Genomic DNA, 13,498 nt, shown 5'->3' with positions numbered 1-13,498 from the left:
CTCTAGACAGCGAACACTGAACTGTTTTCCTGAGTGGTTATATAAGTACAAGCAAATTTCTACATAATATATTGTAGTCTCTACAATGGGGCATATTTGTGTGTGTGTATTTACACAGGTCTCCACATGACTTAGCGTATATACAGTTGGTACCTTTGGCCTCATAATTTCATGAGGGAAGGAAGGGCTCATTCATCCATTCTCATTTGAAATGTACAAATTGAAAGTCCGAATGACCTAATGGCAAGTATAGAACCTTCATCACAAGCCTGAGGGGATTCTGTGGCTCCCCAACTCTGAGGCACTCTATGCTCAACGACCGGATCAGAGCATGACACTATTTTCAAAGAGCACCATATCAAGTGACTCCTTCCTGTGACCAAAATTTTGTGCCTATAAAGGGCTGGTCCAGTTATTCCATAGGCTCTTCTGCTTGGGTTTAATAACCCCAGTTCATTCCATCTCCTTTTGCAAGGCTTTACTAATCAAGAAAACACTGTCACCCTTTTCCAAAGTCCCCATATCCTGCTGCCATGGCAGCTTGTGCATAAAAATGTGGACCTCAGGAGAGAGGTGGAGGCAGGTTGTGGGGTTGGTGTTTAAACAGATGGGAGGCCGGGAGCACATGGAGGGGGAAGGAGGTAAGCTCTGGAGAGGGATCTATCTTCCAATCCTAGCTCAGCTACACATCAGCCGTGTGGGCCTGGTTCAAGTGGCTAATCTCTCTGACCTCAGCTTGCTCATCCCTAAAATGAGGACAATGCCATCTCCCTCGAAGGGCTGTGTGGAGGATTACAGATGAGTGTGCATGGAGTTGCCGACCCACCTGGCACATTATAAATAGTCATTGTGACTCTCTCTTGCACGTGAAATAATAACTGGAGCTAACAGAGACTCCAATAGGTGCACAGACACGCAGATGGAACGCAGGGAGGCCATTTATTTAAAATCATTTCAGACCCTATGAAGATAGTCAGTTTTGGTTTACAACACAATTTCCAAAATATATTCATCTCACACAAGATAAACAATCTGCCCAGTGCCCTTGCTGGGCTGGATGAAGCCTGGAAAGTAGAGAAGTGCAGCTCATGGTGCTGTGTCGCAGCTCTAAGTCCAGGTCTCATCACCCAGCGAGTTGAAACTTTGGGCGTTAGATGTCAGCCTTCAGCCTTGCAGCTGCAGTACTGGGTGCACAATGACGCCCCTTTTTAAACATTTCCCCAGATGCTTGGTTGGTAAAATACAAAACTAGGCTGCTGACTATGCAATCCAGATGCTCGTTCTGGTTTTACCAAGATTATTTTCCTTGATAAATACTTTAGTTCTCTCAGACAAATACACTTCATTCCCAGACCCCATTTGTCTTTATTTTGCTTGTTCTGTGAACTCCACTTCCATTTATGAATGTCCTGCCTTAGCAAATGTCATCCCTCCAGAGGACGCCTAGCACGGACGATTAACACCTTTAGGGACGAGGCTGCGTAGACTTTGCCAACAGGGCTCTCACCATCCCCAGGACGGAGCCCAGTGGACTCACCGCAGCCTGGCCATGCCTGGACCACCAAGAGGAAGTACTGCTCCCAGGGAGAAGCCCTGAGCTCCACAAAGCACCTGTCTTCACGAGAAGCAGGAACAATCTCTCCTTGAGTTAAGCATAGAGGGATTTTCTCCCTCCAGGTAAATTATCTTCAATCATTAGGAGGTTAATCAATGTATTTTAAAGACCTCAAAGAGTTTATTTAATACTTGTCTAATATCATTAAAGCGTTTCAAACAGGAGAATTGAGATTGTTACAAAAAAGTATCCTTAACTAGAAACATAATAGCTCATAAAAAAATGATACTGTTAAAATGAGAATACTTGTGGATTTCAAGTGGGTTTGCCTCCACCTGAGGTCACGGCTGGAATTTCAGAGAAGGGAGGAAGCTGTGGAGCTCATCCGGATGACCCAGCAGACCGGTAAACGTTTCCTCCAGAGAAGGAAAACAAGCAGGTCACTGAGCACTAATGAGATGATGTCCACATAGATGTCCATGCTGAGTTAGTAAGGCTCATTTATGAACTAGTTTTTCCATGTGCCTCCTGAGGTTTTATTCTGTGTGTAAGCATGGAGGTCCCTCACAACTCACAAACTCAATCTGCACCACATTAATTTGGAAATGTCAATTTCCCCCTTTTCATGGGCTTACTGTTCCCCCAATTTGATTATCAGTTTCTTGAAGGCAGGTTTTACAGCTTCTCTATTTTAAGCATAGACAATTAAACACTTATTATCCTGCTTTACAGTAATCATTGAATAAGGGTTACTAACAATTCATATTTTAATGCATTAAAGCTGTTAAGATATTTCTCTAAACACATAAATTTGTTTTAAGAGTGACATTGGCACAGGGGGAAAATCTGATTTTGAGACTTATATTCATTACCAAACACATCACTCAGAATTTCAAATTCCTCCAGAACATTATCCAATCGATCTCACTGCCATTGATAATTGACTGAATAAATAATGGTTGAAAATGGGGGTCCAAAGGAGATGACAAAAGGAAGACTTTTTTAAGATGTTTGAACCTGAATCAGTTTCAAAGGTACAAATCTATTTTTTTTTAATTCTGGGTTACAACCAATATGACACATTCCCTTCGTTTAACAACATGGTTCGTATTTCTGCTATTTATGAAATGTGCTTCTGTGTTACTCATTCAACAAATATTGATGGAAACTGAACTGTGTTTCAGGTACTATGTGAGGTACTGAGCACACAAAGATTGCTCACACATAATCCCTGCCCCCAAAGAATTCACGAACTCACGGGGAGAACAAAGAAGTAAATTGCTCATCTGTTAACTCATTTATTCAAAAAATGTATTGGGTGCTCCCTATGAGTCCAGCACTGTTGAAAGCGTGTGGGGCACATGAATGAACAAAACCCATGAGCCTCGCCATTGGGGGACTTTCTTTCTAGTGGAGGAAAGAAGACAAGTCCTAAAACAGCACAACAGCTAAGGACACAAACTGAACGTGGTAGGAGGGTCAAGAGGGCCAGGTGGGGGAGGGTGCAATTTCAAATAAGGTGGACAGAGTGTGATCCCACTGAAAAGTAGCATGTCTGCAAAGACAGGAAGGAGCTAAACCAGCTGGCCAGGTGGATTATCTGGGGGTAAGAGCTTTCCAGATAGAACAGGGGCAGGCAATCTACAGTCTGAGGGCTGAATGCTCCCCTTTGGCCATAAGTAAAGTTTTATGAGCACAGAGTCACAGGCATTCATGTACACATTGGCAATGGCTGCTTTCACGCTACAATGGCAGAATTGGAAAGCTGCAGTGGAGACCACGTGGACCACAAAGCCTAAAATATTTACTCTCTAACCCTTTATAGAAAAAGTCTGCTGATCCCTGGGAGAGACAGAAGAGCCAGTGGCACTGAGCAGCACCGAAGAGGCTAAGGCAGAGGGAGCAAGGGGTCAGTAGAAGGACGGGGGACAAGGAGGCAGTGGGAGGTCGGTGGGTGGCACTTTGGCTTTCTCTGCAGATGAAATGGGGCCTCTGGTGGGTTTTCAGCAGAAGGACCAAGAGCTCCAGTACCATGGGTACTGTGGGGGTAAGCACAACCGTGCACAATGCCGAGAAGGGATGAAAGAGACCCAACCGAGTCTGGGGAAAGGGAAACTTCAACTGAAGGAAAGAGGAGCCAGAATTAGGCAGGAGGCAAACATCAGCATAAATAGTACGTGCAAAGGAATATGGTGAGGAAGGCACGATGTAAGCAGGGAGCTGCACACCTCCTAAGGCCGCCAGGAACACACATGGGGAAAGTAGCAGGAGTCAGGGCTCAAAAAGCAGATGGAGCCAGATCACATGGCCCAGAAAAAGAAAGCAGGTAAACCGGAGGAAGGCATCTACAGCCGTGCCAGGCCTGCTCTCCCTCTCCACGCCAGCCCTTGCTGACAGCCGATGGCACGTCCCACCACCTGGGTCTTGTTGTGCACAGGTGCATTAGTGAAGGTTGGTGTACATCTGGTAGTGATGGTGGTAAGAAATTGTACCTGGAACTCTGGCATGTTCTAGATCCACGGGACTCGGCTTGCTCAGAGCAGGGTTTTGAAACCATGTCAGGTATTTACGCTGGGTTTCTGGAAGGTGTTGTGGCAAGATTAGAGGTTTGGTAAGTCCTTAGTCAGGGCTGCCTGTGTCCTGGCAGGATGTCACCCTGGACAGGCCAATGCCATCACTGCCTGAAGATGAGCCCTGAAGTGCTGGGGGTCCCGCAAGGCGGGGGTTGCGGAAGGGCCATGGCTTGCTGTGCTCTGTCTACATGTTCCGAAGCCCTGACGAGCAGTCTTCATGCCTACATGATTCTCTCAGTCTGGAGGGTCAGAGTGCTCATTTCCGCCAAGCCCTCACTGCAGTCCTTGGAGGGAGTAACTCAGACACAGAATGAGCCAGACAAGATCCCCTTTAGGATGCTGCCCTGAAAAAAGGTGCTTCTTCCCCAGGATCATGCGGCAGGGGAAGGATGCCCAGTGGAGAGAGCAGCCGTAACATATTGTCCACCTCAGCGCTCTGGGGAGCAGAAGGAGGAGCAGGTGTAAACCAGCACTGCCTTGGGCAGAGGACCGACAATCTTTACCTCCAGCCTTCCGATTCTCACTGGAAACAAGAAGGCAACATCGTCTGCTCAGAGTGAGGATGAGACTGCGGAAATGAGGAGACTGCAGAGGGGGCAGAGGATTTACGGCAGCACAGCAAAGAGGATTAAGATTGTCACCAGAAAACAAGATGCTGCAGTTTAAGATTTCAACATTTGAGCATTTCTTGATTAGAGCACAGTCATGAGTTGAATTGCATCCCCCCAAAATATATGTGGATGTCCAACCCCCCACGATCTGTAAATGTGACTTTATTTGGAAAGAGCGTCATTGCGGATATAATGGTTGAGATGAGGTCATATTGGATTAGGGTGGGCTCCTGATCCAATATGACTTGTGCCCTTATATGAAGATGGCTGTGTGAGGACACAGAACACACAGGGAGAAGGCCATGTGAAGACAGAGGCAAAGACTGGAGTGACGCTGCCACAAGCCAAGGAATGCCTGGGGCTACCAGAGTGGGAAGAGGCAAGACGAGTCCTCCCCTAGAGCCTTCAGAGGGAGCAGGGCTCTGCTGACACTTGATTTTGGACTTCCAGCTTCCCGAACTCTGAGAGAATAAATGTCTGTTATTTTAAGCCACTCAGTTTGTGGTACTTTGTTCTGGAAACCCTAGGAAACAAACACAGACATTGTCCAAAATGTCAATAAAGGCATGGCTTGAGGAAGTAGAGATGGTGGGTGGCTGGCGGGAGGTTTGGGTAGGAAGAGGCCTAGGACAGTGCTGGTACAGCAAACGAGAGACATTGGTGACTGCTGTGCTGGTCATTTGATGAGTTTGCCCTATGAGTTAACTAACAGAATTATGGGAAGGGGCTACCTCCATGTAGAGGCAAATTGTCCTACACGCAAGTTAATCACAAACGGTAAATCGGAATGCAAAAATTTTGCTGACCACGGTTAGTAGATGCTATCCTCCAGACCTCTCCTGCTGAGAGAATTGTCTTTCCTCAACACCAAAAAGTTGGAAAAAACTGGGAAATGTCCAAAACAAAGACATGAGTTCTGTTTATCATCATACGTGAGCAGCTGTTAGCGGAGAGAGAGCCTCCAGGGGTCCCGAGTCTTGCTAGCACCTCAAGGGACCCCAGACTGCAGAGTGATGGGCAGGTCTGAATGTGCCCGGAGGACCTGGATGGGCAGCAGAAGGATGGGGAGGTCAGGAGCGGCCAGCCCCAGAGGGCGGCATGGGGACTGCAGGAAAACGTGGAGGAAGCTTGTCATGTCAGGAAAGAGGAGGCTGACTTCCTCTTTAGGAGCCAGTAATTCAGGGCCATGGCCCAAAATGTACCCCCATTCACTCAGCCAACAAACATTTATTCCCTGCCTACTACACATCAGATAGCCCATCTGACTTTGGGGAGTTCACAGTAATTATCTTTATTTATTGAGCACTTGCTGTGTGCCAGACACTAATATCCATCCTCTCTTCATTGTCTCATCTTATCTTCACAAGAGTGGGGTCAGGTGGCTAGTTAACTTAGGTTTACAGACAAAGAAACCAAGAAGTGAGACACAAATCAGTATCCTGAAGGGTGAGCTTGATTCACCCTTAAGTCTTTCCACCGCCAAAGCCTCCTCCCTCTCCCCGTGAGCCTGATGTCATACAACAGAACCAGAGCACAGTCCCCAGCCCCTGGGGGCCCTCAACATAGTGAGGAGACGAGATACATATGACGGAGCACAGGGAGAAAGTGCAAGGGAGAGACACACACAGTCTTTGGATTCCTCGAGGAGGAAGGACTTGGAGAGGTCAAGGAGGGCTTCTGGGTGGAGCACAGGACTCTTGAAGGATGCAAGAAAATTAGCCGGGAAAACTAAGTGTGTGTATGAGGGGAGCAAGCGTGGGATTCTAGGCAGGGGACACAGAGGGAGGGAGGAGGGGACGGAGGATAAAAGATAGGGCCAGATCATGAAGCAACTGATAAGGATGGCAAAGGAGTTCAGGCTTATCCTGAAGACTGGTGGCTGTGGCTGCATTCAGGCCCTGGAATAGGGCATTTTGTCCCTGCTGTGCTGGTTCTACAGTCTTTAAGCCCAGTTAGTTGTCAGCATTATAAAAGTAGAGATGTCACAAGAAAATCAAGATTTCTGACTTCTTGAGAAAAATCAGATGCCCTGGTCACCCGGGCCCAGCACTGCCCATGGCATGAAGAGGCAGAAATTCAGTGGCCACCAAGCCCTTTAGAGACAGCCTGAATGCTGCTGTTGGCCACAGTTCTCACCACCCCCAAACGTCCACACGCCCTCTCTCTCTCACTGACATTTACTAACTGGCTCCTGTAGACAGCTGTGGTTGTCACACATTGGTACACACCTGGGGGCTTTTTACAAAGACTTGAAGAAGAATATGATCATATTTGTGTCTCCTCATAGATAAAGAAGTTGCCTGGGATAGACAGAGAGACCATCCATTCATTCTTCTTATGTATTTACTTTTACACTTTCACTTATTAACATCTGTTGAGCACTGGCCAGGCACCGTGGATACCCAGGATTAGACGAGACCAGTGCAATCTGATGTGGAACTAGCTTTCTAGAGAGAGAGGCAGGACTCAATAACCAAACACGTAATCAATAAGGTGATAATCAATAGGGATTCCCCCTAGGAAGGAAATGGAAAGGTGATGGGATGGAGTAACCCAGGAAGCTCCTTGGACAGGATGACCAGGGAAGGCTTCTCCAGGGAGGAGACACTGAGGCTTGACATGAAACTCTGGACCTCATTGCAGCCCCACAGGGCAACATGGATCTTGGCAGATTCACTAAAAAGAGGTACAAATCTATCGTCAAGTACAAGATAGCTTTCTACTCCTTCTATCTTCTTGTCGCTGCTGCCATACAGACGACGGGCACTGACAGAGAGAAGGAGCATGCTAATGCCAGAAGACCCTGCTGGAGACGGGAGAGTTCTTTCAGATTTCAGATGATTACCTTAACGTCTTTGGGAACCCCAGTTTGATGGGCAACATTGGCAGCTGGCTGGTGGTTCAACCTTTGCAACAAACCTCTCCAGAACAGTGCCAGATCCTGCAGGAGAATTATGGGCAGAAGGAGGCCGAGAAGGCAGCCCGGTGAAGGCGTTACACAAGGAGCTGAATCTGCCAGGTGTGTACATGCAGAACGAAGAAGAGTTACAGCTACCTTATGGATCTCATTGAGCAGTATGCTACACCTCTGCCCCTGGCCATCTTCCCGGGGCTAGCACGCAAGCTCTACAAGCAGAAAAAGTGACCTAGAGACAGCAAGAGCAGGAAGGAGAGGCTCTCAATAAATTACTGTCTAAGTTTAAAAAAAGGGGGAGGGGAGAAGGTCTCAGGTGGAGGGGACAGCCTGGGCAATGGTCCAGAGCAGGGGAGGACATGGGTAATGGGAGGATGATGGGGCACAGCTTGTTTGTGTGAGGAACAGGGGGGGAGAGTGGAGGAAGATGAGGTCCCAGACGTCCCAGAGCAAGCCACGGAGGGCCTCCAAGTGCCAGGGAAGAGGGACGGTATTTTCTTTTCCCAGAAAAGGCAAGGCATTAAAGAGTGCCTAGGCCGGGGACTCTCAGGATCTGGGTCCAGTGTTGAAAGACCACCCTGGCTAGTTCATGGAGAATGGTCAGAGAAGGGCTACAGTAGCATTTCTGAGGAAACCTTGAACAAACACAGACACAGAGAGAATAGGAAGGAGGACCCCCTCATGACTCCCCTGCATGAAGGCTCCTTCCTGTCCCCACTATGCTCTGCCCAGAACAAATCCACTGCTCTGAGCTCCATCTGTTGACTCCTGTACCTTGATTGCCAATCAGTTCAAAACTCAAGAGGAGAATATAAGAGCATCCTTTAATGGGTCCCTAACGTCACAAAAGGAAAGAGAACCCTTCTTGGACACTGCAGAACTAAGGGTGTTTGTTTTTAGCTTGTCTGGGATTCTTTATTCGTTATCTCATTTAAGAAGGAGGAGATCTGAGCATCTTTATAAAAAAAATGGTGGTCATCATTAGCGAGGAAGAAATTCAAGGCCATGGCAAAAAAGAAGGGATAACAGATAAGCAACAATCTCAAGTAAGAAAGAAAATTACTTCAGAACCACAGTGGAAAGAACTGAGACAGGGGCGGCTGGTCAAAGGGCAGAGGGGATGCAGCGTGTGTTTTCCAACTAGGGCAGTGACAATAAATGCCCTGCATCCAAGCTCAGCAGGGGACAGCAGCAGAGCTAAGTGGGGGTCAGAGGCTAGAATCTGTCCTGGATGGGGATCAATCAGAGCAGAAGACCAGGGACAACCAGGAGTAGAAACATCTCAGGGTTCGATAGAAGAAGGAAGCATCCCAACAGACACAGCAGAAGGAATAAACACGTGGCTGCCAAGAACTTGAAACCCTCAGTCAGGGCTCTCAGCTCTCTCTCCCAGGAGTGAGGGCCTTCCTGGTGTGGGCCAGGGAAGGGGCGAGGAGGGCTGCTCTCTGAGAGAAGCAAGGCCATTCAGTGCCGTGGGAGTGATGATGACACTGTATTCTAAGTGGTAGCTCCACCATGTTTATTTTGGAAGTGTTTCCAATGTCTGCAGTTGTTGGATGAAATCACATATATAACAGCAGTGTCTTTTTGGAATCTCAAACATTAACTCCTTTGTTAAACAAATAATGGTGACATGCCTACTAGGACTGTGATAAGCCCTGGGTTAGCTCTTGACTGTCCTTATTACATCCCCTGACTCTCAAATGAAAAGGATTCTACCCAGAGAGTTAATAGGATCTGACCATCTGATCAGCCAGGGGGTATCTGAGTCCTACATAAAGAAACAGCCAGTGTTTAGAACTCCTGCTATGACTTGAAGTCTTTTTCCAGGATATTCTTAAGGGTATCACTTTTGGGAAAAGAAAGGCATTGTGCTCCTAATTACTTTTTACTTTGCTTTTGGCAAACTCTAATTACAATGCCTTTGGTTGGGGGAGAAGTAATTTTGATTTTTAACTGGAAACTTTGCTTGGCCAGTAAAAGTCAACAAATGAATAGAAAGAAGAATTTTAAACTACCCAGATGAAAGCTTCAGGGCCGAAAGGAGACCTTCCAGAGAGAGTCAATGAGTTCGGCTGAAACCAGTTCAAAAGAAACAATGTTAATGGAGGGAATGTAGCTACTGTTTGGTTTTGGAAAACAATTCATCCTGCCCTTTGGAAGCATGCAGTCATTCAGCTTCCCGGACAGACTCGATGAGGAAATATTCTTTTCTACAAGGGAGTCTTTAAAAGGCAAACTGTGATGGCCGGTTTGACTATATTATTTGACAAAATACTTGTGTATATATATACACATACACACAAATATGCATAAGTAATGGGTCTAACCTAGAGGTTCTCAACCAGAGGCAATTTTTCTCCCCAAGGTATATTTGGCAATTTCTGGAAAAAATTTTTGTTGTCACACCTGGGGTGGGGGACAGTGCTATTGCATCCGGTGGGTATAGGCCAGGGATGCTACTAACCATCCTACAATAGCCAGGACAAACCACCACTCTCCAACAAAGAGTTACCTGGCCCAAATCGTCAAGAGTGTTGAAGTTGCGAAACTCTGGTCTACACAATTAGCTTGTACTTGGCAAAAGGCCAGTAAATCTTTGTAAAACTTTAGAGCTCAAAATGGTAAATCCTATAATTACAATTTCAAGATTTCATCTTTGTGCAAATTATCAAATATATGCTTCAGGGAATGGATTGCATATATCTGTCCATATCCTCATGTTTGTGAATGTGTGCATGCAGCCACATTCACACATGAACATACACATATACAGAAGGCTATATTTCAGCTAGCACATCTCAGGGCATTGTATATAGCCAACCTCAATTCGGGTGGTTGGCACCACTTTCTGAATGCTTAGTGAGTAAGTGACCAAATTGTAGTCCAGGATTGAAAGGAAGTCTTCTGGGGGTTTCTGATTTCTTCAAAAACAAAAAACAAAAAAGGACACAAGGAGTGTGGTTCTTCTTCCATCAGATGTTGTCATATCTGGATGCAGTACCTGAAATTGCAGCCATGATGCTGCATCCACGAGCAGAGCTGGCCTGAGGACCAACCAGACAGACTGTGGATGGCAGGCAGAGCAGTGCCAGGATCTGGGTCCTTATGAACTCTTGAGCCATTGAAGTAAGCAACTCCGAAGACATCTACCCCAACCATCTAGTTATATGACTTATATCTTTTTTGTTTTTTCAATTGGTTAAGCTATTTGGAGCTACCTGTAGACAACACATTCTTTTACACAGTGTCTGAAAATTTCATGAAATGCTAGTAATTTCCCTCTTTAGATATACAATAAATAAGCTAAGAAAGAATGCACATGCGTCTTCAGATATCTTTGACACAATATCAAATTTCCTAAACTTCAAACCACAATATAAAACAACAGCTTAAGTTTGATGAATGCTCATATCAACATTAGCCCTGTTATCAAGGTCTCCAGTGTGGGAATATCACTTCTCTTCCCATTAGCAAAGAACCAGAGGATGCCCTTCCACATTGAAGCTCAGAACAAGTTACATTTTGTTCTTTTTAGAAAACGAAGAAATTGTTTTTCTTCAGAAACCGTGACAATTTTCTTTGGAGCACCAAGTAACCAGGCATCATGGACGAATAAGATGGGAAAGTGGAAGTGAGTGTGACGTACCATTGAGCCATTTGGAGTTGTACTGCGCTGTGCGGAGAGGCGGTAAGACGCCCAGGCTCCGGTAGATGGCGGGATCGCGGCCCGGGAAATCCATGGCGGTAGCAGCATAGAGCTCCCCGCCGGCCGTGAGGAGAGCCGTGGAATTGTGCTGGGGGCTGTAGGGGCAGCGGGCCATGCCGCTGATCTGATCATGGATCTCCGTCAGGTTACTCAACTACGAGAGAAGACAAGAGAGAGAAACCAATTAACCCCCATGAACGCCCATTAATGGTGTTAATGGATTATGTCTACCTGAACGGCAAATGAAGCATGTGCTATAAACTCTCTGGGGCTCAGGAAAAGACACTGCAAACTTTTACCCTCTGACCGTGATGAGAACAGCGTGCTGTGGTCACGGTTAGAGAATCCAAATAGATGTCTCTCTCTCTCTCATGATCCCTACGAGTTACTGCACCCCATGCTATCGAATACTCAACAAAACATGAAATAAGATTATTGTATATGGCTTCTAATTATGATGCATGAGGCAGTACAGATTTTTCCACTTTAATAAAGAAACTGACTTCTATATTTATAGAAAATATAAACTCCAATAAAGAATGATGTACAATTTTATCAATATAAGTGGATCAAAATATTATGAATAGTCCAAAATTGTGTTCAGGGGTAAGCATGTCTGGATTTTTAGCACCACATAGCCCAAATTTGCAAGACTTTATTTTTTCAGTTTTCAGAGAGGCAACTCGGTGTCTTGCAGGCGTCTGGTGTGAGTGAGTGTGTCAAGTGCTGGATTCCCAACGAATCACTGAATGAGAAAAGCTCGGTGAGTGGCAGGGCATCTTTGTTCCACTTGCTTCTTCACTCTTCCCTGAGAGGTGACAGAGCAGAGAGGTTAGGCAGAAGGACTCACACACACCACCTGCTCTACCAGTGGACTTGTAGCCTCAGGTAAGTGACTCTTCATGCCTCAGGCTATTTCGTAAAATGACGACTCAAAGGATGATCACCCCATGGAGCAGATGTGAGGATTAATGATTGAGTCGATGTAAAGTGCTCAGAACAGGGCTTGGCACCCGGAGATCTCTCTGTGAGCATCACTTATCACCCTCCGCCCCCCATTATTTCCAATAACTGAATGTTAACTTGAGAATAATGAAGAGTTAAGCAGTGGATAAATTCAAAGCCTGTAAGAAGTTGTGTAACCAGGAAATTAACATAATGATATTTCCTCATTATGTTCCCTGAGGAAGATCAAATTAATACCCCAAATTAGGAAGATTACAAGTGCGCTCTGATAAGCCTGCTGCTCTACATATAAGACATGGATGCCAAAAATCCCTCCCTCAATAATGACAGGTGAAAAGAAAAAGAAAGCGGCTCAGTTATCACTTTACTTTGCCTAGGGTTCCATTTGTTGGGTTGCTTTAATTTTTTGACATGCTTCTTACCCCATGTGTAAGTTATATTTTCTTTAGTTGTGTGTGATTTTAGGTCATTTAAATACTTAACAGTATCCCTACAATAAAACAGAATAAGAAAAAAGAACGTGTTGAGGATTAATGTTGAGGGTCACTGGTGAGGAAAAATCTGGTAGAAATAGCTTAAAACATATTTAACTTTAATTATACATGCTATGGTTATTTCCAGTTCTTTACATAATTGACAGTTGTGATTAGGAATAAATCAATAATACATCAAGTATTTATTAAATTTGACAAAAGATGTTTTTTGAATTAAAGAGCAACTCCTTGGAGAACAGAAATATATTTAACACTAGGGTTTTAACGGAACGTTCGGATTTTGCGGATATTAAATTCCGTCAAGGCTCAATGTGAACACTTACCGTCCGGTTGGTGCAGACGGGCGTGAAGGCGTTGGTCCCACAGGTAAATAACCGGTCACCGCCCACCAGAAGGACCCGGATGTAGTTCTGACATTCCTCCTGAAAAAAGTCACAAGAAACACCTTAAAAGGCCTGAGCACAAGATGAAAGGTGAATATGAATACAATTTGTCTGGCTAATAAAGTAAATGTTAATTGACCACTAAAAAGAAAAGAGAATAAAACTCTTGGATATTGACCAACAAATAACAATAGCGACATTGTTAAATAATCTGACTTGCTCTACCAGCACACTTGTTCAAGAGAGGATATTTACGAAGATAAATATATGTTCAATTAAAATCTCAAAGTGTG

At 45.3% G+C, this 13,498-nt stretch overlaps 1 protein-coding gene and 1 pseudogene across 2 annotated transcripts in view; one reads left to right on the top strand and one right to left on the bottom strand.

Moving 5' to 3' along the window:
• SEMA5A (semaphorin 5A) overlaps positions 1-13,498 on the bottom strand; it is a 460,360-nt gene that overhangs the window by 151,346 nt on the left and 295,516 nt on the right. For both annotated transcript variants that reach the window (XM_070246052.1, XM_023625852.2), the window contains exons 7-8: positions 13,146-13,244; positions 11,303-11,516 (exon numbers count right to left, since the gene is read on the bottom strand). In XM_070246052.1, the coding sequence (XP_070102153.1) occupies positions 11,303-11,516; positions 13,146-13,244 (313 nt within the window). The remainder of the gene's footprint in view (positions 1-11,302; positions 11,517-13,145; positions 13,245-13,498) is intronic.
• LOC102149330 (farnesyl pyrophosphate synthase pseudogene) lies at positions 7,358-7,884 on the top strand (annotated as a pseudogene).

This window comes from Equus caballus, chromosome 21 (genome assembly GCF_041296265.1).
Source record: "Equus caballus isolate H_3958 breed thoroughbred chromosome 21, TB-T2T, whole genome shotgun sequence".
NCBI lineage: Eukaryota > Metazoa > Chordata > Mammalia > Perissodactyla > Equidae > Equus > Equus caballus.
The sequence above is the reverse complement of the archived record's forward strand: the minus strand, read 5'-3'. Positions and strand labels throughout refer to the sequence as shown.